At 43.7% G+C, this 26755-nt stretch overlaps 1 protein-coding gene across 1 annotated transcript in view; it reads right to left on the bottom strand.

Annotated features, from left to right (window-relative positions):
- FNDC3B (fibronectin type III domain containing 3B) overlaps positions 1–26755 on the bottom strand; it is a 399493-nt gene that overhangs the window by 167101 nt on the left and 205637 nt on the right. The window contains exon 4 of the mRNA XM_043994436.1: positions 12404–12480. Within this exon, the coding sequence (XP_043850371.1) occupies positions 12404–12480 (77 nt within the window). The remainder of the gene's footprint in view (positions 1–12403; positions 12481–26755) is intronic.

Raw genomic sequence — 26755 nt, 5'->3', positions numbered from 1 at the left:
AAGTGTCTGAGGCCAGATTTGAACTCAGGTCCACCTGAATCCAGGGCCAGTGCTTTATCCACTGTGCCACCTAGCTGCCCCCTGAAGGGGGGAGGGAAAAGCCCTACCTCTTCAAAAAGAGTTTTCCCCCTTTTGACTTCTGTAAAGTTTTTTTACAGTCCTCTTGATGAAACAGGTCCACTAAAATCCTAAATATTACCCCAGAAAAACCATGAGATCCAGCGACAAGCAGGGAGCCTCCCTTGGTTTGAGCTTAAGGGAAATATTCTCTGGGCACGATTTTGTAATGAGATGCCAACTTTACTTATCTATTGCTTAGATGAGGTTCTAAAGTGACAGGCACTTGTAGCATTAAAACTTTCATCAGCAAAGAAAAAAAATCTTTTCATCTTCAAAATTTAATTAAGCAAAGGCTTAAAAGACATCTTAGAATCTCCCAGACAAGAATGATTTCTAATTTTAGAATAAAATAGAACTTTCATTTGTCTGCACATCAGAACTCATGTTTACTGGTGTCTCTTTCTAGAACCCAGAGGAAAACATGAGTATTAAGAAGGGGAAAGAACGACATGACCTTGAATGATTCTGAAGAGTCCCAAAAATGAGTCAAGGAAGCAGGTAGGAGGAAGACAAACTCCCCTTATCCAGGTGTTGCTGTTGCTGCATAATCTCTATCATGGACAGATCAGAGGGCTCATCAAAGATGTGGGGACCAGCCTGCGGTACTCTGGAGACATCAAATAGGGCTGATCGTGTCACAGGAAATATTATTAGCAGGATAAAGGGCTGTGCCAGTGAGGAAGTTGGACAAATACCTTCTCAACCCACGTTTCCCGTAGGCTGGGAGCCTGGCTGAGGCTACATACATTAACAACACTGACAGATGAGTAACTTAAAGAATAGTTTAGAGCATCATAGATTTAGAGTGGCAAGGGGTCTCTGAAGTCCAGAGAGAGGGGAAAAAAATGAGTTGCTTAGGGTCCTGTTGACTGTAATGGAGCCTGAAGGAATGATGGGGATACAGTTGAAAACACACAATAGTTTCTGAAATATGAGAATCTTAGTTCAAATCCCACTCCTGATATTTATGACTTGTGTGACCTTAGGCAAGTCACCCTGAAGCTTCTGTGCAGTGTTGGTTATCTAATATGTGAAGTGAGGAATTGGGATCAATTGAGTGATAACTGACAAATTATCACAATTACTGATAACTGACTGAAAATGGATAATTACTGATAATTGATAAATACATATTTATTGAGGGTCTACTGTATACCACTAAGTGCTAGGTTCGATGGTCTCCTTTTCAGTTCCAGACCTATCTGGATAGACAGGCGAGTTCTGGTAGAAGGCTCTCACCCCTAGGACTCAACCTCTTGCAATGAAACACAATTCATTCTCCAGAATGAGTCTCAGGGTCTACCCAAACACAGATTTTGTAATCAAGTAGCCCCAGAGACCATGACCACTGATCTGTTCCCAACTTGTGGCGTTGAGTTGGGGCTGAAGGCTGCAGGGGCTCAAGCAGGTAGAATGGGGGGACAGGGAAACCCCAACATCAGCTGGAGGACCCTCAAATATTAACTACATCTTCTGTAAAAATGCCATTGGCATATCACCTTTTCCTGTCCTGGCTGATAAACAGTTGAGATTTAGATCATGCTACCAGATGGGCCCTGAGGGAGGAAAAAAAGTGGTCTAATAGGATGGTAGTTCTAGGTCCACAAGGGATCTCAGGCTGTCTGGGTCAAGCCTCTCATCATTTTCTAGATGAGGAATCTAAGGGAGACATTATATGACTGAGGCCGCACTGGTAAGAGGCAGCAGAGCCAGGATTTGAAGCCTTGACAATCATCACTTAACTCTATTTTTAATCTAAATTTTCAACCTAAAGCCAGGGCAACTAAAATCCCTAAAACAAACACTTCTGCTCAAACATTTTTCCCATCCAATACTGACGTCAATGGGCTTTCATTCAAAATTCTGTATTAATCAATCAACGAGCCTTTATTAAGTGTCTTTAATGTGCCGGCCTTGTTACGCATTGTGAATACAAATAAGTAATCTCAGGAAAAAGGGCTTCATGGAGCACTTTCTAGGTTGCCTAGGGAGGGGGAAGAAGAAGCAGAGAAGGAAATGAATGACCATTTTCAGGCATATTAAGGGATATAAGATGAGGCAGGAAGCCTTCTGAGCTCTCCTAAAGGTAGGATATAAGGAAATGGGCTTATTTCAGAGAGGAGGGGGATTTAGGCCAGACATCAGAATTTCCTGCCTGAAGCAGACGGGAGACACTGGAATGTGCTCTGTTCCACTGAAGATTAAGAACAGGATGGCCCAAAGTCAGTGGATTGCCCAGACGGGTTGGCCAGACTCCTCTCAACCCAATATTTCCATGAAGGGGTAACTCAAGTCTTAAGGACAATGATGGTCCACATAGAAAAGACCCTCTCCAACAACTTTTATGCTGTCATCTCACACTTTGAGAGGAAGTAACATTAAGGAGGTGTATCCAAGACTGGCTCTGCAAACCACACTGCCCGGCTTCCATCATTAATATTATCCCCCAAGACTCTCTCTAGCTCCGGGTCCCTAGAGTCTCTGCCCAGGTGGGAATCTCAACATGGAATTAAACCTATCTGCCTCTTCCCACCATAAACACCTAAATGACCTCTGGGCACATGAGTTAAAGAAAGTCAGTCTGGTGGATGAAGAGAACCTCCCCCTATTGCTGTCTCTTGTCTGATTCGATGGGTGCTGTGGGCCTGGTACTCTTGCTGTCTTCTGATCTCTTTTAGAGAAGTAAGGAGCCGAGATTGGGAGTTGAAGACATCTTTGAGCAACAGTCAAGAAGGAAAAGATGCAATCACAGTAGCTTAGACAGCTGCCCTCCACCTCTCAGGTCATATCCACTAATATTTCCAAATGGTCACTAATTTCCTCCTTTGCTTTCTTCCTCCTCTCCAACCCCCAGGCAATGTAGAAACCTCAAGTACACACTACAAAGGCAAGTCAATAAAACCAAATTAAACAGGGGGGTAGGTAGATGACCCAGTGGATAGAAGACCAGGCAGGCTTGGAGTCAAGAAGACTCCTCTTCCTGACTTCAAATACATCGGCAGACCCTTACTAGCTGTGTGGGTAAGTCACTTCACCCTGTTTGCTTCAGTTTCCTCATCTGAAAAATGAGCTAGAGAAGGAAATGGCAAAACCACTCCAGTATTTTTGCCAAATGGAGTCAGCAAAATGTCTGACACAACTGAAGCACAAACAAGAAGAAAAAACAGTGGGCAATGTGGAACAGTGAAAATGGTGCTGATTTCGAGAACCTGAGTTCAAATCCTGAATCTGGTGCTTAATGTCTGTGTGGCCTCAAGCCAATCTCTTTGTGACCTTGGGTTTCACTCAACTCATTTATAAAGTGGTGGGTTTGGGGGCAGCTAGGTGGCACAGTGGATAGAGCACCGGCCCTGGATTCAGGAGGACCTGAGTTCAAATCCAGCCTCAGACACTTAAATTACTAGCTGTGTGACCCTGGGCAAGTCACTTAACTCCAATTGCCTCACCAAAAAAAATAATAAAGTGGTGGGTTGGAACTTGATAACCTCTAAGGATGTTTTAGCTCTGAATCCATGCTCTTGCTACAAGCTTAGACATGGCAATAATTTCTGGGGAAAAACTGGGAAGGTCCAAGAACACTGAAAGGTATTAGTGGGAGAAGCAAGTTATCCGTCAATCTTTCAACAAATATTTAGAATGAAATGGACATTCAGAGTTTCCTATACAATCCTTATTTTCTTCTTTCTGGTGTATAAGAAGATGCCCATTTTAGTGTCTGATTTTTGAAAATCAGACCAGATTTTTGAAAATAACAATTTTCAAAATAATAAAAACATGGCACTTTGTTGAAGGGTGAATTTTGGGACCATTAAAAAGAACTGCGCAAATTTCCCCAAAAGGCAATCCAGCCCCTGCTTCTTCTTAGGTGAAATTCTTGACCTAGCCAATTGTCCTTTAATGGTTGAGTTCTATGGGACGTTTATCTAACATCAGCCTTTAATTTAATTGGAAGTTCAGCTATTGGCTTTAGCAGGAAGTGCCCTAATGGAAATATGCTGCCCTTTTCCCAACAATAACAGAACACACACAGAGAAAATAGTCTCACTACTGTTCATTAGCTGATGATAGCAATTAAAGTAAGAAAACTTCTGGTGTTGGTGGCTTCATTCTTTTTCTCCCTCCTCTTTCAGACTGAAATGGTTTGCTGACTCCCCACAGAGAAAGCTTCTCTTGACTTTCAATAAACCCCAAGTCATTGTTGAACCCCGGGGCACACCGGCTCCTACCAGCTATCTCTTGGGTACTCATTCTGGGGATGCCAAAGGTGGTGCAGTAGACAGAGCACTAGGCCTGGGGATCAAGAAGACCTGAGTTCAAATCCGATCTCAGACACTTTTTAGATGTGAAACCCTGGGCATGTGACTTAATCTATTTGGTTGGGTCAAATCCAAATTTAAATGCTTTTTCTTTGTTTGGTTCATTGACCATCTCTATATCCTTACACCAAAAGAAACTCAATGGGATCCATGTCCTTAAGAAATAATAAAATAGTCATAAGCAAAACAAATGCTATTAGGCAGGAGAGGAGCCACTGACATGGCTTAATTGGTTCTCCATACACTCTCAAACCAGTCTTCAACCTCAAGTCATCTGCCAGTGAGGAGAGTTTCCCACATGGTGGAAAGTTGACTTGGATGGGTTTCCAAGGCTTCTTTTCTCATTTGGGGTTCAATGTATAGTTTTTCCTCTAACTACAGAAAAACCCACTGCCAAAGACTATGCTGGAATGGAAAAATGTAATTCTGAGCATCTGCTTATGGACACCTTAAATATAAATCACTGGCTGGAATGGAGAAAGTGTTTCCACAAATCTACAGGAAACTCATGACAGAGTTAAAATGGAGACTAGACTTAGTCTGGGGGAAATGGGAGGAGAACTCTCCCTCCTACCTCATGATGACAACAGGTGTGCAGAGCGAGGAGGATGCTGGGAAGGTTATGGCAAAATGCCTGAATCCTTTTTTTTTTTTTTTGGGTGAGGCAATTGGGGTTAAGTGACTTGCCCAGGGTCACACAGCTAGCAAGTGTCAAGCGTCTGAGGCCAGATTTGAACTCAGGTCCTCCTGAATCCAGGGCCAGTGCTTTATCCACGGCGCCACCTAGCTGCCCCCATGGCCAAACCTCTGCAAATGGGAGGCTCAGAATTTAAGTGACTTACTTAAGGTCAAACAGGTGATAAGTGAGGATTGAAATCTAGGTCTTCTGAAATCTGATTCACTACTCATTCCACTACACCACACAAGCCTCCGTGAGCTAAAATAGTAATGGTGGAAATCAGGCACCATGATGAATGGAGCTTGGGATTGGGAATCAGGAAGACGTAAATTCAAATTATCCTTCAGATACTTACTAGTCAATTTTTGAAATGGAGATAATAATAGTAACTATCTCATAAGGTTAATGTGAGGACCAAATGACATAACATGTGTAAAGAATTTTGCAAACCTCAAAGTGCTATAGACAGGGTATTAATAATAATAATAATTTTTTTTCATTATTGATGTTATTTAACAATATTATTGGCATCAATATTATATTAATATAAGTACATATAATGCATTAAGCATATGTAATCAGTATATCATTGGTTTTATTTAATATATTATTGAAATGGTATTTATATAATTTGTAGTTATATTAATAATTAATCAATATCAATTAACATTAATATTGTGGTATTAATAAAGATGGTACTATAAGAACAACTGTTACTATTGGGAATGATGACAATATTCAGATGTAGCTGAAAAGACTAATGTACATGCAAACCATATACGTGGGAAGCTGGTCTTTTAACTGCTGGTTGAAGCTACTAGGTAAAGAGCCAGGCATTGCCTAGATTAATTCGGGGTTTGACTGAAACTTTCTCTATGTAAATGAGATTCCATTCTGGTCTTCTCAAATCCAGGCCATATCATGGGTGGGCAACAATTGTCTTACGCCCACCTAGGAAAGGAAAGGCAATGAAATTGGTGGAGGGCCGTGAGGATCAGTGGAGAAAAATAGGAATGTTTAGCCTGGAGAAAAGGAGACCACGAACAGACATAGTAACTGTCTTCAAGTATTTGAAGGCCCACATGTGGGAAAGGGATTAGACTTGTTTGCCTTGGCCCTGGAGGCCAGGACTAGGAACAAAGGGTAGACGTTTCAGACAGGAAGATTAAGGTTTGGGAAAAGGAAAGACTTTCTGAGAATTAAAGCTATCCAAAAGGGTTGTATCAAGTGGAGCTGGTTCTCCCAGAATAGAGGTCTTCAAGCAGAGGAACCATGAGGAGGGAGGAAGGGAGGGGGATGGAAAAAAGGGAGGGAAGGAGGGAAGAGGGAGGGAGGGAGGAAGGAAGGAAGGAAAAAAGGAGGGAAGGAGAGAGGAAGGGAGGGAGGGAAGGAGGGAGGGAAGGAAGAAAGGGAAGGAGGGAGGGAAGGAAGGAAGGGAAGGAAGGAAAGAAAAAGAAAGAAGGAAAAGGGGGAGGGAAAGAAGATGAGAGAAAGAGTTAGGGAGGGAGGAAGGAAGGAAGGAGGGAGGGAGGGAGGGAGAGAGAGAGAGAGAGAGAGAGAGAGAGAGAGAGAGAGAGAGAGAGGAAGGGAAGGATCTCTGTGCAATTGTGAGGACCTACAACATCTTAAATTTGATTCCTTCTACTCAATACTTCCTTTGAGATGTACTCTATTCAGAAGATACTTTTTACAAGATCTATCTGTTCACATCTAAGATGTTCCTTTATTTTCTCCTAACTCACTACCTTCATGTCTTGATAAAGGAATAAGATGCTGTGTTCTTATTTCTGGAGAATGTTTTTTTTTTGGATAACATGATTCTAACTGATTTTAAGGAATACCTTCCTGTTGCCTTGTCTCTTTTCCAATCAGGTACCCAAAACACTCCCATTTTTTGTCATTTGTCTAAAGTAGCTAACTTCCCACAATTCTCCACTGAAAAATTGGATTCGTGTTCACCACCCGAGGAGTTTTCAGCTGATGAATAACACTTGGATATTCTAAAGAAATTGTTAAGACCTAAGTTTACTAAGGTTACTTAGGTCTCTTGCAACTCTAGAATTCTATCCTACATTCTATGATTCTGAGTTTTTGCTCTGCCTGTGATGAAAGACCCCCCCCCCAAATAATCTAAGAACATGAAGCTTCTCTTCATCTCTCGGAAACACTTCTAATTGATTCTCTTTGGCAAAGTCTCAAGAACATAAGATATTTCTTGTGCAACAGTTCCTCACTCTGTATACTGCCTTATCAATACAGCTATTATTATATTCTTGGCTAGTCTAATTTGTGATTTTTTTGTAGGTAGGTGGTGATAATTGTGGGACTGAGAGGTAGCTTATTGTAGGGGTAAGGACAATGGCTTTGGGTCTGAAAGACCTTTGGTTCAAGTGCCTGGTGAAAGACTGGCTGGATGAATGGCCTGCAGCTGGGGAGGTCACTTATCTTACCAGGGTCACAGGAGTAAAATTCTCCAGGATGCTAAGTGGCATAGGCATAGAGAATTCCCACCCCCCAAAACATGCATGCATGCATGTATGTAAGTGTGTGCATAGATGCATGTATGTATGGAGGTCTTTTTGAGCATGCGTTTGAGTAAAAACCATTTACTAAGCATATTCTATGTGTCACACACACTGGTGAGACAAAGAAAGGCAATGACAGCCTCTGTCTTCAAAGAACTCACATCCTAACAGAGGAGACACCATGAAAATAACTTCTAGTTGTTCATTCATTTCAGTCATGTCTGACTCTTTGTGACCTTTTCTCAATCCTCATCCTTGTTGGCCCTCTTTGTCCCTTCAACACTGTCCATCACAGTCTTCTCCTCTCTCTCCAGATTTGTCTTCTGCCTGTCTGACCACACATCTTCTCTACAGACTCTTCATTCCAGTCGCCTAAGAAGCACAGGTGTCCCTTGCACCTGTCCTAGGACGTCTTCTCTTATCCCTTATTGAGAAATATATCTCAACCTGTTGTTCATTAATCTGTTGCTTTTTAGTATTGCAATATCTCTATTTCAATATAATTGGCCTCCTTTGTATTTTATTTTATGCGTTTTAAAATATCACAGGTTTCCTCAGCCTGGAAAAGGGTCCATGACAAAAAAACAAGCAGAAAGAACCCATGCTCTATACTATCTGATTTGGTGATTCCATTATCATTCCTTTCTGGATGGTTCCTCATTCTATCCACCCAGCCCTAACCTCTATCCTGAGTTCTAGCTTTTCATCACTAATTGACTTTTGATATCTCAAACTCAATTGACCTTCCCTCCCAAAACCTCCCCTCTGCCAAACTTCTGCCATCCTCTTCTCCAATTTCACTCCACATATAAAATCTGTTGTGTAGTCTTATCATTCATTTCTCTTAAGCATCCTTGTCTCTCTTCTGACACCGTCACTACTTTGGTACAGCTTTCTGATTGATCTCCCTGCCTCCAGTCTCTTCCCACTCCAACCCATCCTCCACTCAACTGCTCAGTAATTTTCCTAAATCACTCAGAATTACCTAAGTGATGGACCCCCATTAAACAGCTAGCAAGGATTAACAGTGGGACCCAAATGTAGGCTTTCTTGAGTCAAATTCTGGCCCCTCAATCTACTATGCACAGTGTCTTTTCTAACATTTAGTATCCTTGTTGGAAATGCACCCCCCACCTTTTCTGGTTTTTTTCTCTCCATGTTCCCTGTTCACAATGACTTGAATAAACAATTTACTTATCTGCCAAAGCAGGCAGACGTGCCAATAATTGGGCCGTGCAAAAAAAGGAGAAAATAAACGATAAGTCTTAGAGCAGCTCACTTCAGAGAAAGGAAGATTTCTGTGATTGTAGCTGGACGAACGCAATGAAGAAATAAACATGTTTACTTTTAGAGAATTAGAAATCTTTGATTGCTGCCCAAAAAAATCCAACAACTCTCCAATGCAGACAATTTTGTTCTTAACAACATAGCAAATAAAAAACAGCCAATATCTAGGACTCTTTCAAATTCAGGCACTTCTGCTCCCAAGTCTGTTTTAAAAGGCCTGGGGTGGAAAGTCATCAAGGATATGACTTCCTTTGTACTTTCTACAAAGAGATCGTTCACCCTTTGCTCTCACTCTCTCTTCTCTGACCACTTCTCTCAGAGTTTATAAAGGGTTTCAAAATTTCAAAAAATGCCCAAACTCTATGTTTTTCTCTCTCAATGAATTCTCTTCAGTATCGACTGTGGTTTTTTCATAGTCAAGTAACACTCCCAGTATCGAAATGGATCATGGGTACCCACCAAAAAAATGTTCTAGGTTGTCCTAGAGCTCTGATAGCAAAGACCCCCAGTGACACCTCTGGGATCCCACACAGGACCCTAAACGTACACACCATCTAGCCAAGTCAAGATGATGCACTGAGGCTGAAGGTCATTACAGAATTTTCCCAAGGTCAGAGATGGAGTGGGAAGATTCTAGCAGACAGCCTCTTAGAGGACAATCATTTCTTCTCACAGACAAGCCTGCAACTTTTCTTAATCTCCCTTCACAAAGGAGAGCTCTAAATTAGATTAACCAGTGCTATTGAAAACTCCGCATTGTACAATCATGATTGACACAGTCAGGTGTCCCCAGAGCTCCTAAGCAAATATTCTGAGTCATAGGAGGAGGGGGGAGTGGAAACCCCAAAATAGGCTGAGCAGCCACTATGGAGCCTTGGTGCTTATGTGTTAACCTGGTGGGTGTGAGAGCCTCTTAAAAATGCTATGCTGCTGTCATGGCAACAAGTGGATCATTGGGCTCTTCTCAGTAGGGCACAGGGGTGGAAAGAGGCAGGGGGGAGATGGATTCAAATCTTGGGCTCTGCCAAGGACTAACCATTTAACATAAATGAGTTAGTCTTGTTGGATGGGCCTTAAATTCCTAATTTGTAAAAGGAGGCCGGGGGCAGCTAGGTGGTGCAGTGGACAGAGCACTGGCCCTGGATTCAGGAGGACCTGAGTTCAAATCCACTTCAGACACTTGACACTTAGCTGTGTGACCTTAGGCAAGTCACTTTAACCCCAATCGCCTCACCAAAAAAAAAAAAAAAAAAAGAAAGAAATGAAAGGAAAAAAAAAGGAAAGAAATGAAAGAAAAAAGAAAAGGGGGGGGTGGCACGTGGGGAAGACTGAATTAGCTAGAGAGTTCCTTCCAGTTTATCTCTAACGCTAATACATTTATCCAGCTTAATGTAGTATCTTCCCTTTATTAATTATCTCATTTATACTTTGTCAATACTGTTTGCAAGTACACATTTAGATTAGATTTCAGTCTCCTTGAGGGTAGGGACTGGTTTTTCCTTTGTTTCTAGTTTTGCCTTTCTTTGTATATAGTAAATACTTAGCACAGTGTTTGGCAAACAATTGGCACTTCATAGATGCTTGCTGGCCGATTACCAGGAAACTCAGTCACTCCAGCCAGAGATATTATGCACAATAGCTTCCTACTCTGCCCCCAGTACATGAGTGCACACTCAAAATGAAATTTAGGTAGGAAAAGTTAGGGTTAGAGGGTATGTGTGTGTGTGTGTGTGTGTGTGTGTGTGTGTGTGTGTGTGTGTGTGTGTGAGAGAGAGAGAGAGACAGAGAGAGAGAGAGAGAGAGACAGAGACAGAGACAAAGACCCTGAGCCTTCACATGTCCACACACAAGTGGGGAAGCATGAGATGGGGGGGGGGGGGATGGGGCTGGTAGCAGAGAGGCAAAGAGGACAGTGTAAAGAATTAATTGTTATTTGAGTTTTTTATGCCTCTGCGCACACTGGCCTGGGGCTCCGCAAACCGCAGGGTGCTCCACCCACTGGTTGTAGCCAATGCCAGTGCTCTGGCACCTCAAGTCATCACCACTCGCATACGCCTACATAGGCCTGGCAAAATTATAATGGTTAGAAGCCTAGTGAGGGCAGTCATGTGACTATCAGAGTGGCCATCCCATTGGCTGGGACTGTGTGGGGTGTTTCTAGGTTTGGGGGAGGAGAATTGGGCATTATAGGTAGAAGCTGGAAAGCAAGTTCTGCTGCGTATTTTCAGCTGATTCCTGGGTGGTGGTATTTTTCAGGTATTATAATTTCCCTTTCCCCATTTTATTTCCTTTCCTTTGATCCTATTGATCCTGTTTGTGTTGGTTTTTTTAAAGTTCATTCTTGTTAAAATAAATCTTGTTCTGTTTTGAGGGAGGCTGCCAGTCTCCTTTCTTGCCCCAATATTGCGGCAAGCCGCTTAGCTAGCACTCCCCAATTAAAAACTGGTCCCTACAACAGTAAATTTCAACTAATGCCACTGCATCTTTACATCCATCACTGAGCAGGGATTCATTCTGTCATAGCATACCAAAGAGAAGGGAAATCCACAGAGGTCAAAGAAACCTGTCTCAATGACCAGTTGGCCCTGGTATAGAGACATTGCTCAAGTTTTAATAGTATGAGCAAAGAAGACACTGAAATGAAGGGGTGCCCAAGAAGGACCCGTGTTTGGCCAGCATTCCAGACCCAGGGTTCCTGGCTTCTCTGCAATATCTGACAAGGTTGACAACCTTCCGCCCCCCCCCCCATTTTGCTCTCTTGGATCTCCTCCTACTTAAATGACTGACCATTCATCAGTCGCTTTTCCTGGATCCTTTTCAACATTCACATTGTGATTAGTAGGACCACTTCATATATTGGGTCCAATCAGGATCAACTACTAAGAAGTTCTTTTCTATTTGTGGCTTTTCCCAACCAACCTCCTACTCACACAGTCCCTGGCTTCCCTTAGTACTCCTAATCGTCCATCTACTCTGCTTTTATCTCCCACATTCTGGTTTTTATAGGCTGCCTCTCCCATTTAATCATGACCTCCCTGAGTTCAGGGAATGTTTTCTTTTTCTTTTTAAAAAAAATTTTCTTTGTGTTCTGAACAATTAATCCAGGGCCTGGCACATGAAGTGATTATTTAATAAAAGCCCGGAGATTGACAGGTTGATGTAGATGCTGAGGTGGGGGGAGGTGTGAGGGAGGAGTTTAGGCCCTGATCAACCCAACATGTCTGCCCTTTGCCAACTAATATGAAAGCTTTGGGAGTACAAAAGCCTTGAGGCTTAGGGTCCAAGGAACTTGATTCAGATCCTACCCATGCCACCTGCTATTTGGAGAGCCCGGCCCAGAGAGTTTGCTCATCTGTAAAATAGGATCCTCTAAGGTCACTTCAAGCTCTATGGTAATCACAAAATTCCATACCACTGATGGGCTCTAAGACTGTGGGGGTGGAGAAGGACTGGGTCAGATAAATGATGAATTTTACCTGGGATATGTATCCTGGGGGCACATGGATGGGAGGAATGGATCCGTTGGGTGACATCATGGGAACTTCAGCAGGTCCTAGGAAAAAAGGAAAATCAGGTTTGAATACTGACCCTCCCAACAGCGTCTGATTTCCAAACTAATTGGTGCATTGCTTTCTATGGACTGTCCACACAGAAGACATCTGAACACCATCTGTTGCTTCTTTACGTCAATACGTTCAGCTTGGCCTCCTTACTGTGAGGCCTTTGCAGCCATCCTCCTTGCTCTTGGCTTCAAAAACCAGAGAATCCAATGAATCCTCCAGCTTTTCGCTGGGGGGGGGGGGGGGGGGGGGGCGCGGGCGGGGGCGGGGAGAGAAGTGAAGATCAATGAACATTTAGTCCAACTTCAGGATTCCTTCAATCTCGGATCTGAGACAGACTTGGAAACACTGCAGTTGGATTCCCTAAGTTCTGTTCTCTAGATAGGCGGGGGTTTGTCCAGGGGCAAAGAGGGAAGGAGATCTTTCAATTAGAAGCACTTTTCTAGAAAGCTAAACCAACTTGGATGTGATTTTGCTTTTTCTTCCGGAAACTTGACTCTGGCCAAATGAATTGTCTTGAGCAACCTGTACAATAAACTTCGGGAAATTTCATTAATTTGAAATGGAAGGAAGCTGAAAGACAAAAAAAAAAAAAAAAAAAAAAAAAGCATTCACCTCCCTGGGTTTGGATTGTCTGGCATTTTAATTAGAGAATATGATACTTAAGTCATTTAAAGAATAGGCCCGGGGCAGGGGCTGTGAGAAATGGAGCTTGCTTTCAAATAGGAAATACTTTTAGATAATCCCATAGCAACCATAGAAGGCTTTGCTACCTGTTTTGGAACTCTTTGCACTATTTCCAATTAATCCTCTCCAGATTAATATGAAAGTGTGGTTTTAGGTGACGTAAAAGGCATTTAGAACAATACCTATGACTGCAAAATCCTATGTATGGCCATGCAGAAAGAGAAGTGGTAACCGGTCAAGCTGCCTGGTACACTGGCCATTGGAGGAGACCTGGGAACCAACAGAAATCCCCCAGTGCACTGGATGGGGAAGGGCTTGGGTAAGAGCTTCACAGAATGAGGAGCCCTGAGGAAGTTGTAATCTTTGCACACCAATAAAATCAGTTCCATCTCAGACAGTTTAACATCCACCTTTCATCTAAAAATGGCGATGTAGAAATAGTCATTTTTAAAACCACCTGGGATGTGTCTCTGTTTGGTTGGTACGTGAAGATCTAGAAAGGACCATGTAAAACACAGGGTAGCTCGGTAGCTCAGTGGATAGAGCACAGGGTCTGGAGTCTGGAAGAACTGAGTTCAAATCTGACCTCAGACACTTACTAGCTGTGTGAACCTGGACAAGTGACTTTACCCTGTTTGCCTCAGTTTCCACCTCTATAAAATGAACTGGAGAAGGAACTACCACTCCAGTGTCTTTGCCAAGAAAACCCCAAATAGGGTCACAAAGAGTTGGGCACAACTGAACAAAAATTGAACATACTCAGAAACATCACAACTATAGGCTAAACCTTATGGCTAATGATGTCTTGAAAATATACCATCATCCACAGAAAAAGACAGCCAGGCCAGACAATGAAAGTGAGGGATAATCAAGGGACACAGAAATCTGTTATACTGGATTCCACAAAATCTTAAAATCATCAACAGAAGGCCTTCTCTGCATCAGAGCTGCTGCTGCTCCATGGAGGATTAATAGAAGAATCAGGGCAAGAACTGCAGGAGATGAGAAGGCATGGCATGGCTAGGTGGAGATCAGCTTTAGTAAATGGCGCACTCAGACACCAGAGAACAAGAGACTTACTGTCTACACATACAACCTAACTAGGCAGGTCACACCAGTAGGGTCAAATGAACCATCACTCACAGCAGCCAATTAGGCAAGGAATGGGTCTCCGTTATTCCCAACAATCAGACAGCTAGCTAAGGAGCACTCTCTTTAGGAATAAGTCTCTCCCAAGTTCCCAGATGGAAATGGACGGTTGATGACTACGAAGTCCATAATGTATGAACTGGGAAGGTGGCAATCTAGTTTATTCTGCTCATTTCCTATTGCGCAAGTGACCTTCCAAATGCCAATCACAGCTCCTGGGACTTTCCAGTTCATCCTTTACCCTCCTGGCTCAGCATTGTATGTGTTGTTTATCTGATCTTTTTCCCCCTCTAGTCTTGCATCCTATTATTAGGAGTGAAAATCCTTTGGTAGCTGCCAACAATAATGGGATGGAAGGGTATGCTTGGAGCATTAAACTCTCACTAGCAAAAAAAAGAAAAAAAAGCCAAGAAAACATTCTAAACTGCATTGCTACATCAAGATAATTCACCTTTCACTTCAAAGCACATGTCATCACAGGAGGAAAAAAAGGAAATGAGGCAATGAGGTTTGCCCAATAATTGTAAAAACCAACAAGGGTATCAAACACTGAGGAATCCAGAGAAATCCCGAGTCATATTTATAACATTCCAGACAGTCAACTTTCCATATTATTTATCAGAACTTATCTTTATAAAGTGTTAAACAAGCCCTCCCACATAGAGAATGGCAATATCGCCAATTTTACAAAGTTGAAAACTGAGGCTCCAGCAATCAATCAAGGATACTGGGGTTACAAAAACAAAAGAAAATGAAGACCTGATGCAGCTCTCATGGACATCCATGGGTATGTACTAAATATTTCTTCCAAGAAATGAATTGATGTGCTCAAGGTTATGAACCAAAATTCAAACTCAAGACTGAGGACTCCCTATGTTGTATTGTTCCCACTACACAAGGTTCTCTGGAATCTGACAAAGCTCCTGATGCAGACTGAAGGAAGATTGTATAATTTATTATATTAAGGAACAGTAGGAAAAAGGGGGGAAGAAGCAGTAATCTCCACTTAGCTGGGCTCGGAGAGCCCTTTCAGACTAACGACTCTATGTCAATCACTTAAAAAGGAGGACAAAACTTTCCTACATACAGAAATCAAAGATTTTCCCCAGTCGATCCTGTGAGCAGAAATGCAATCACTTCAATAAAGGATTGCTTTTTAATCACCAAAACGTTCACTGGGCAAGCAGGCTCTTAACCTCTGGGGTGACCCTGAAAAACTGTTAAAGTCATTTGTGAAGGTCTGCAGAATGTGGGACGAGTGCATGATTTACAAGTAGAAAATGTCCCCCCCCTCTTCCTGATTTCAAGAGCAGCCAAATGGCTTTAACATACTTTTCTCTCCCACCCCCCACTCCCCACTCCCCATGTTGTCATCAGGAGCCTTCAAAATAACCTCTCATGATATAGAGGGAGAAGAACAGGTCCCTCCAGGGAGCAAGGAGGTCTCCTCTCAGAAATAAAGAGTTGCACCTTTTCTTTCCCAGTTCATTAGTTTAAAACGGAAGCCAGAGAGAATCCTATTAGCTTGGCTGGAATGTAAGGAATTCCAAGGCCAGCCCCCAGCCCTCCCCACCACCAGCTCCCAGAGCTCCCCAATCAATAAGTAGATTCCACAATAGACCCTGCTTAACTAACAGCCCAGTCTCAAAAGACTCTGATGGAAATCTGGCCATAACCCAAAAGGATAGACTTCTTCACTGAGTCCGGGACCTGTCTGGAATGGGACACAGGGTCACTTATTCTCTACCAGCAATGAGGGCTCAAAATGTCATGAACTGAGCAGGTGTCCTAAGGCAGATGTGGGCTGCATGGGGTCTAGGACAGTCACCATCACCACACTTATCCTGGTCAAGTCAAAGCTCATCTTTCTGTTGAGTGACAATCCTTTAGAAAAGGGTAAGAAGTGCTGAACCAGAATGAGAGAGGGAGAAAGGGATGGAAAGGGAAGGAGAAGGAAATGGAGGGAGGGAGAGGAAGAGGGAGGGAGAGGGAAATGGAGGGAGGGAGAGGAAGAGGGAGGGAGAGGGAAATGGAGGGAGGGAGAGGAAGAGGGAGGGAGAAGGAAATGGAGGGAGGGAGAGGAAGAGGGAGGGAGAGGGAAATGGAGGGAGGGAGAGGAAGAGGGAGGGAGAAAGGAAAACTGGAGGAGAGGAACAGGAAGAGTGAGAGTGGGAGAGGGTGGAAAGAGACAGAGAGAGACTGGCTAAGTCACTAACCAAAAGACTATATATGTAGACTCCCCAAAAAGTGCTGATATGAGGAATCTCAGATATTAGATTAAGAGGCAGAAGGTTCTGTGTATACTGTCGAGTCAAACATTCTCATTTTACAAGAAACCAAGGCCCAAGGAGTTTCAAGGACAAGCCAACACATGAGAGATGTGATCCACACAACTTTGAGCAACTAAGAGCCAATTGCACCCAACTCCATGAATGAGATTGTACTACAAAAATTGAGGCCACAAATTCAAACATCCACAAATTTCTTCCACACCTTTAACAAGATAAAAGTAAAAGCAAGTTCTGCAGGCCATAAGCCTTTCTTTTTCTTTTCTTTAAAAAAACCCCCAAACCAACCTCCTAAGTGAAGCTTGCAGATTCCTCAATGAGTTTCCCGCATCTTCCAAGTCCACTGGAGTCGACTGCCTCCCTCCTGTGAGGATCCCAAGAGTGTTATTGTTCTCGTTTTGGGAAAGAGGGGAGCTCCATGCAGGCAAAAATGGGCCACACGCAAGTTCATGGGGTTTTGGTCCCAGCTGCCTCGCTCCAGTATGCAGGCCCAGCTGCCAGAGATTCCCGGGAGTTCACGAAACTTAAACAACCCGACATCAGAAGAGAATAGAAATTACACGAAAAGCTCTCCCTGGAGGTCTGCAAAAGCACAGGCTGGACGGCCAAATGTCCAGTGTCCTGGAGAGGGTATAAATGCTCCAGCTCTGATTCTGAGAAGAGCATCCAACCACTCTTACCGAGGTCCCCACCACATTTACTGGAGATGTAGGCTAATGTTAAGGGAATACGCATTTATTAAGCACCCACCATGTGCCAAGCGCTTTACAAATATCTCATTTAATCATCCCAATGGCCCTAAGCCACTTTAACTAGCTTGTGTGACCTTGGGCAAGTTACTTAACCCGGTTTGCCGCAGTTTCCTCATCTGTAAAATGAGCTGGAGATGGAAATGGCCAACCCCTCCTGCTTCTTAAAGAAAAATGCACCCAAAAAGCAGCACAAAAGTCAGGACATTCTGCTCATTTTCTCTCCAAGGGTAAGGAGGGGTGTACCCCTCCCCCCCACACACACAATATGTCAGTTACTTCAATTTCTTCTCCTAACAGCCTCAATTCTCATCTCTTTGTTCCTTCTCCTCCCTCCCCCTGGCCCACTTTGAGAATGGAATTCCTCATTTCTCCAGGTATGTGAACTATGCTTACTTTAAAAAAAAAAAAAGCAATAAAAAAGATCAAAGAAAGGGAAGGACGGATCTGTTTCCCACAGAGTCCCCCAACCCACCAGAAAGCCAACTCCAGTGTTATCACAGGCCAGTTTCTAGGAAATCTTGGAAAGTTGGTGGGAGGCGGCTTCCACTCAAATGACCTGCACTTTCTCAGAAAGCAGACCCAAGGTCTTTCTGACGTTGGCTGCCTTACAAGCCCAAACCGTGTGGCCCGGCAGCTGCTTTTCTAACTTGTTCTCCAGAGCTAGTCAGTTTAACGGCTGATTCTGTCCACACAATGCCTTTCCGTTATACTCTGGCCACTGGTGGAGGGTCTAGGACCACCAGGCTTCCTCCCCTACAGTCACTGGGTCTTTTCATGGGATCACATCTAAAGTTACGCCATTTAGCCCAACTCCATTTTACAGATAAAGAAACTGAGGGACGGGTAAGATAAGTGACTAGCCTGAGGTCACCCCCCCACACACAAAATGTCAGAGGGTGTATTTGAACTCGTGTCCCCTGACTTGAGTCAGGGGTCTTTCCTTGGTATTCCACTTGGAGAAGAGCTACTCTATCAAGAGACAAGATGGGAATGGGAAGCATTAGGGAGGGCATGAATTAGGGTTGGACATAATTCAATATATCCACGTGAAGAAAGCACCAGAAGCATAATTTGAACTGACTCAAGACAGTACCCATTAGCATGAATTCCTTAAGAGCAGGGATTGTGAGTATGTGGTTTCAATTTTCTTTGTGCTTCGAATGATGCTTGACACACGAGGTGTTTAATAAAGGCTTGTTGGCAGCACCAGTAGTGCTGGTGGTGGTGGTGGTGATGATGGTGACAGCCAATGTTTTCTTAGTGCTATATGAGCAGCTATGTGGTACAGCGCCAGCCCTGGAGGCAATAAGACTCATCCTCCTGAGTTCAAATCTGGCCTCATACACTAACTAGCTCTGTGACCCTGGGCAAGTCGCTTTACCCTGTTTGCCTCAGTTGCTCATCTGTAAAATGAGCTGGAAAAGGAAATAGCAAACCACTCCTGTATCTTTCCCAAGAAAACCCCAAAAGGGGTCATGAAGAGTCAGACTTGACTGAAAAAATGACTCAACAAAAACAACAACAACTAACTACTACAGTCTTATACAGTTTGCAAAATACTTAACAAGTTTTCATTTGATCTTGACTTGCCATGCCACTGTACCAACCTGCCTCCTATAATAACTATTATTGATACAATGTTTCATAGTTTCCTCAGAGTCTTACACAAGTTACTTTATTTGATCATCACAACTACCCTGAGGGGGTAGATGCTATCGATATCCCCATTGTACGTATAGATGAGGGAAGCTGAGGCTGAGAAAGGTCAAATGACTTCTTGTTCACCCATGGTCTCACAGGAAGCCCAGTATCCGAGCTAGGGATGGAGCCAACAAGCCAGGTTGGCTAAAGGTCATTGCTGATAGGCATGGCATGATAATAGGCAACCTCTCAAACCTGAGAGTTCTGAAAGCCCTTGTTCTTTTACAGCTGAGGAAGATGAGGCAGGAGCTTGGTCAAAAGAAATGGATCTTTTAAGGACTGAACTATAACACGTTCTGTTTTGACTTGGGCTATGAGTAAATAGAAGAAAACCAGCCAACCCTGATACGGCATTGAGACGTTGGCAAAGCAGTTGAGGTACCTTTTCTTGTTCTTTTTTTTTTTGGGGGGGGGGGGAGGCAGGGCAATGAGGGTTAAGTGACTTGCCCAGGGTCACACAGTTAGTAAGTATCAAGTGTTTGAGGCTACATTTGAACTCAGGTCCCCCTGAATACAGAGCCAGTGCTTTATCCACTGCGCCACCTAGCTGCCCCGTGAGGTACCTTTTCATTTAAGGATCCCAGCAAACCTTTGAGGCACATACTACTGGTGTAAGCCACTGAGAGTGAGGCCATGAGCACTGAGCTTAGTGTCAGTTAGACCAGCATTTACATTTCTGAGCCCAGACAGCTTACACAAGCCAACCTTCTCTGCTATAGTTAAGTCAAGTCAACTAGCATTTATTAAGCGTGACTATGTGCCAGACACAGCACTGTGTTGTAGATGCAAAGAATCATTCCCTCTGATCTCCTTCATAAAAGAAAATCAAAACTAAAATCTCCCTGCTCTTGATAAGCTAACAATCTCAAGAGGAAGACAACGTGAAAACAAGACATATACAAGATAAACTGGGGAGGGCTCTCCTAAGTCTCAAAAGGAAGGCATTAAGAAAAAGGAAGAGAGGGGAGACTTCTTTCAGAAGACAGAACTTCAGATAAGGTAGAGATAAGGAGGGAGAGAATTCCAGGCACAGAAGGCAGCCAGAGCTGGAAGACAGAGGGTCTCGTGAGGGGACACACTGGGACACCAGATCCCAAAGTATGCTGAGGGGAGTATGGTAGGAAGGGCCCACATTCAAGTTACATGGAATTTTATATTTAATTCTGGAGTTTATGGTGTCCCATGTGTAAAATGGGAATACCATCATCCACTTCCCCCAGGTAAGAGAATCAAATGAGATAGCATATATAAAGTGCTTTGTAAACTTTGACACATGATATAAATGCTAATTATTAAGATGATGCCGATTTTACAGATGAGAAAGCTGAAGGTCACAACTCAAGTGACCTTGCCCAAGGTCAGTCAAAGAACCAGTTAAATGTCAGAAGTGGGATTTCAACCCAGGTCTTCCTGACTCCAAGGTTGGGGGTACTCTAACCACTGTGTCATCCAGGTCAAAATAAATTTAGAAATGTCGCTATTTCAAAGACCATTCAGGAAAGTGTAAAAATGATACATTTGAAAAATAAATCAAAGACTGTGATTTTATCTATGGAGACACAGTTGGCTAGAGCTCAGTTTCCTATTGTATTAAATGTGTGAGCTGGATGAGACGGGCCCTATGATGTACAACAATGTGGGGGTCAGGCTAGAGGGCATCTGAAGTCCCTTCTAATTCGAGATCTATGACTGATAACCACATGAACCTACAAATAGATTTCTGCATGTGCATTTGTGCCTAATGGGTCATATATAAAAGGGAGTTGGAAACTTTAGCCAAGTGGCCAAGACAGCCAAGCCAGAGAGCAACAGGCAATACCCTATGAAGGAATCCACTGAAAGCATGAGGACAGACTTTGAGGTAGTCCAGGAGAGGCAGAGGACCAGAAATTTGCCTTGGTGGTAACAGAAGGGAAAGAGAGATTAGCAAAGTACTGTGCTGGGATATTGGTTAGGTTTATTTCTCAGATACTGTAGTAGAAAACAGCAAATGATAACCTTCTTAAAAAATGTTCTTAAAAACAACATTCTTTACAGCTCCAGATAATGGGATCCATCACTAGCTGGCACCCTAGAGTAACTTACTAGGAATTACCATCCAAAGCAGGGATGAGTATGACACTGAGCAGCTAGCTATAGAACCGCTGGGTTAAGGAAACAAAAGGCAGCTCGCCCAACCTGAGCAGAAAGAGGAGCCACCAAGACTTCTCTTGGGGAACTGCTAATGGTCACCTCTGGCCTCTCTCCTGGGAGGCAAAAACATACCGTCAGCTAAAAGTGTAGAATGATGTGGTACTTAAAAATTCTGGGACTGGGATTCGAGAAACCTGGGCATGGCTTTGCAACTGACTGGCATGGCTTGGCTAAGAAGAGTAGAGGGAGAGACTTGGAGACCAGATGAATGGGGGATCAGCCCTGCTTCAGATCCATGCTCGGCTCATCACCCTGGGCAAGTCACTGTAAAGTGGGGGGGTGACAAAAACCTTTGACAGTTATCATTCTCAACTGGCTCAAACAAGAGAATGGTGGGAAAATACTTCCCAAGTCCCAGGGACATAGACAGGGACTAGAGCTGTGATTTCCTGTAGTGAGACCTCCCAGGAGCAGAGGAACTGCTGCCGCCATATTGAAAGAAATGGATACCAACGTTGGAATGTGGAGAGTAGCGTCAACTAGCAGCAAAGAGGAGAAGGAGTACCAGAAATCTGTGGAGAATATAAGCCTTCTTCCCCATCTGGGGGCTGCCCCAGTCTCCCTCCATGGCAGAATCACTATAAAACTATCAGGGAAAAGATGCATTGACAATGTAAATTGCACAAGCTGTATAGAGCACAGGAAAAGAGAGGATTAAAGTCTGGGAAATGAAACTTCTGTGTACAAGATAAAAAAGGTGAAAGTGATGCCTTCATTAACCCATGCAATCCAATACTGGAAAAGAATTTAATTCTTCTTTTCTTTTTTCCCAGGGGCAGGCTGGAAATCTCAGGGCTACTCTACAGTTTGGGCCTCTGAAGTCATTGTGAGCTCTCATGCAGAGGTTGCAGACCTCCAACCTCACTTGTGGGACAATGATATTCTCTCTTCTCAAAGTGACAGAAGCTTGACAATCTCTACTCCCAGTTGCATGTAAAACCAGAAAGGAGGAGTCTGGTTACCCCGTGTCTATGAATTACAAGGGATGGTAGAGGCCACCAGAGGTTGGCCCTTATTATATTTTACATTTATCGCTTCATTTCAGAGGTTCTTAGGATAAGAGAGAATGAGAGAGAATGACAGACAGATACAAGAGGGGACCTTTAGATCATCCAGACAAACTCTTTCATTTTATGGATAAGGAAACTGAGTCAGGGAAGAAGTGAAATCCTCTCCACAGAGTCAAATCAGAACACTTTCCATTCTAACAAACTGCCTCATTTGTTAGCTAGTTTCGGGTTTTCTCCCTCTCAGGAATATCTCACTCATTATTTAGAAAACACAGGCACCCATATATTGAAGGGGACCCCGCCCCGAACAGGATGTAGTTCTGTCAACTTTCCATTCAAACCTAATTGCGACAGAGCTCATGATTGTTTAATAAAAGATTAGAGAAGGAAAAGGGCATACTCCAGGATGCACAGGGCCCCAGGGCAAACAGAGAGAAAGATAACTGACCACAATCTGGCACTAGGAAGTTGGAAGGGGTTTTCCTCTCTTGGGCTCTCTGGGACCTTTTGTCTATTTCCATTGTTCTTTTTTCTGTTTCGCTTTGTGGGCAAGCCCCAATGTCGAGGAACACCTGTACCCAACCACCCAACACCCAAGTAATGAAAACACCCTCCCCAATAAAAAAGAGGGAGACAGAGAGACTCAAGCTCTAGACTGTACAAGGAAGGTGTGATGAAATCTAAAAGCAAGAGGAAGAAGACACTAAGTATGAAAAACTGCATGTGAACAGTATGTGTGAAATCTACTGTACATGAAATATATTACTTGTAAAACTATGAGTTAATACAGAATCTCCCCCCCCCCGAAAAAAAACAAAACTGGTTTTGGTTTTTTTGGGGGGAGAAGGGAGTAACCACACAAACACTCAAAGATAAGGAGTTTCACCCTATTCTGTGTATTTCTTTCTTTCTTTTTTGGGGGGTGGGGGTGGGGACAATGAGGGTTAAGTGACTTGCCCAGGATCACACAACTAGTAAGTAACAAGTGTCTGAGGCTGAATTTGACGTCAGGTCTTCCTGAGTCCAGGGCCTTATCTACTGCACCACCTAGCTGCCCACCCCGCCCGTGTATTTCTTTCCATAAAAGGTTCTGTGATATAAGAGCAAGCGCCAGAAGCCGGATGTTTAATCTATGAAGCAGTACCATGTAGAAGAAATAATGATTGATATTTATTATCATTATTATCTAAATAAAAAAACACGAGGACATCCTCTGGACCCCCAGAGTTGGCCAAAATAAGGATATGGTGGGTTTCCGCCTCACTGAGATTTTTCCAGCAAAGGCTAGGTGAAGACTTGAGTATATTGACAAGATCTTTGTCAGGTTGCTATGGCTGAAGCATGGCTGGGTGGGAAAGGCCCTGGTTTGGGGGTAAGAGCTTCTGGGATCACCATGAAGACTATTCACTCCCTGAATGACTTTGGGAAAGACATGAACTCTCCAGACCCTCAGCTTTCTCATCTGAAAAGTGTGTTTGGGGGGTAAGGGGGAGGAGATGGACTATTTTATCTGAAAGGCCTTTTCCCATCATAAATCTGATTCCATAATCCTGAGATCCTGACAACAAGCCACCCCCCCACACACACACACATACCTCACACAGCTTAGTATTCTGCATCTCTCTAATGTACCACCCTGAAAACTGGCTTTGTTTTTTGTCACTGGCAAAGAGCCAAGCACATAGAAGGTGCTTGATAAGTGGGTGTTGAATAAACACATTGTGCGCTATAGTTACCATAAGGGTCAAAAATTGAGAGGCAAAATAGGGACCCCCTATTTTAGAGATGAATAACACAGTGCCCAGGATGGGTAAGGTAGCGAACACAGTAAACATCAGTGGTGGGATTTGAACCTTAGCCCTTAATTCTTGTATTTGTCACTAATGCCCTTTATTAGATTTAAGCTAGGCTCGGTAGGGTGCTTTAGCAAAATCTCAGTATTAATTAATGGCATAGATGAATGAATGAAGGAGATTATTTTAAAAAGGGGGGAGATTGGAAATTTGAGAGCTACTACCACTGTTTTTAACAGGGATGTCAATTCTGGGTGCTTTGCTTTTTACATTGTGAAAAATCACACACAGCTCCACAGTGAGTCGTTTGAAAACAGCTCTGAAATTGTTAACTCTATGACAAAATGGGATTGAATAACCAGCTGTCTGGCTCCCTATTCTTTCCAAACTTGGTTTCAGATGATGTATTCTGTTCAAAAGAACGAGCATTCCAAATCATTACCAGACTGAAGGTAGCATTAAAACAAATAATAAACAGCTCATCAGGGTTTATAGCTTCTCCATCCAGGGGCCGCTCAACAGGCTCAGGTGAGGCCTGTCACTCAAAGCATTAACAGGGACTAAGCCATGGGAAGATTCTTTTCAAGAGCTCACAAAAGATGGTATGTGATTAGCGGTGGGACACGGCCACTGAACCAAGGGTTTAAGAGTATTTTAAAGGGATCCCAAAAACCAGCCCCACTGCATTGTATAAACTTTGTAGTTTGCAGACAAAAAGCAGAGATGGATCTGACTCTCTCAGTCTGTCTCTGTGTCTCTCTGTCTCTGTCTCTCAAGCTAGACTCAGACTCAGGCTGTAATGCCAGGCGTTCCTAATTGCTGCCTCATCTGGGTGATTTGCCTTAAGTCCCTCCCAATCTGTGGGCCACAGATTCCTCATCTCTGAAATACAGGGATTGAACTGGAGACCTCCAGGGTCTGGCTCAGTTCTAAATCAATGGTCCTATGATTTTGTAATAATGAGGAAGGAAGGGGACAAGAGTTAAGTTATCTTTAAAACACAAATTCATATTGTGCTTGGGGAAGCAGAGGAGGGAAGGAAGGAAGGGAGGAAGGAGGGAGGGAGGGAGGGGAAGGAAAGGAGGGAGGGGAGGAGGGAAGGGAGGGAGGGGAGGAGGGAAGGGAGGGAGGGGAGGGGAGGAGGGAAGGGAGGGAGGGGAGGGGAGGAGGGAGGGGAGGAGGGAAAGGGAGGGAGGGGGAGGGGAGGGGGGAGGGGAGGAGGGAAGGGAGGGAGGGGGAGGGGAGGGGGGAGGGGAGGAGGGAAGGGAGGGAGGGGAGGGGAGGAGGGGAGGGGAGGAGGGGAGGGGAGGAGGGAAGGGAGGGAGGGGAGGAGGGAAGGGAGGGAGGGGAGGAGGGGAAGGAAGGAAGGAAGGAAGGAAGGAAGGAAGGAAGGAAGGAAGGAAGGAAGGAAGGAAGGAAGGAAGGAAGGAAGGAAGGAAGGAAGGAAGGAAGGAAGGAAGGAAGGAAGGAAGGAAGGAAGGAAGGAAGGAAGGAAGGAAGGAAGGAAGGAAGGAAGGAAGGAAGGAAGGAAGGGACTCTTTAGGTAGGGATATATTTGGAAATGAAGGTGATATAAAAGTAAAAGACATCAGTAAGGCTTTTTTGAAAAGAGGCTCATTATCTAAAAACTTGAGAGCTAGGCCAGGGCTCTTTAATACATGCTCAGGGAACAATTTGGAAGTTGGTTTTCCAACTTAGGCCCCAAAAGTTCTTTTCTTCCTCTTTTTTTCACTGTCTAATAAGAGCCAGAATGACTAAAACCTTTAAGTCTACCTCACCCAGGTGTGAGAGGAAGAGAAACCCTTTCCCCTCCTTCTAAAAGGCTGAAGTCTCCCTGGCTCCTCTCTTCTTTTTGTATGTGTGTGAAAAACAAAGGGATGAGCTGGCTACTGACAGTCAACAACCACTATAAACAAGTGGGAGCACAGCCCGACTGGGAACAGGAAGGAGTTTTTGAAGTCCAGCTGACAGTCCCAGGAAACACCTTTGAGCACTTGTGGGAAAGCTGCCAGTCAGGCCAGGATTTTTCAAGCTATTTAGAGAGGGAGGGAAAGGAGAGGGTAGGAGCGAGCCAGGGAGAGAAGAGGCCAGGCTGAGGGGAGTGTTTCCCAGGAGCGTTGCTGAGAAGTCTCTCAGGGATAAGCACAAGTGACTGAGGAGACCCCAGAAGAACAAGAGAGCTGGCTGGTGGAATCCGGGAAGACCTAGGATGGGACGTAGGATTGGAGTGAAGCAAACACCATATTCATTAAGTACCTGCTATGTGCCTGGTTCTTAACCCACGTAAATACTCTTCCTATAAAACTTTCTTTAAACAGGCAAAACATTTTTTAAACAGGACAAGTATCTGTCTATGGGAGAGAATGAACCTATGTCTGCTTTATTCCAATATTTTGATAACTATATTTCAATATAACTGGTTTCCTCTGAGATCCTATTTGTTTTATTTTATGCATTTAAACACCTGATTCTGAGAAGAGGGCCCACAGGCTTCCCCACACTCCCAAAGGGACCCAGGACACAAAAATGCTAAGAATCCTTGTTGTCTATTTCTGGCACGGGGTTGGTTCAAGGCAGGCCTGGAATCGCCTCCCTCCCCATTTCCAAATTATGATGTTCGAGTACACATCCTCCCATTCTGCTAACGAACAACAAACAGCCAACATGCAAAGTGACATGTGCTGCCAATTACAAT

This window comes from Dromiciops gliroides, chromosome 3 (assembly GCF_019393635.1).
Source record: "Dromiciops gliroides isolate mDroGli1 chromosome 3, mDroGli1.pri, whole genome shotgun sequence".
NCBI lineage: Eukaryota > Metazoa > Chordata > Mammalia > Microbiotheria > Microbiotheriidae > Dromiciops > Dromiciops gliroides.
The sequence above is the reverse complement of the archived record's forward strand: the minus strand, read 5'-3'. Positions and strand labels throughout refer to the sequence as shown.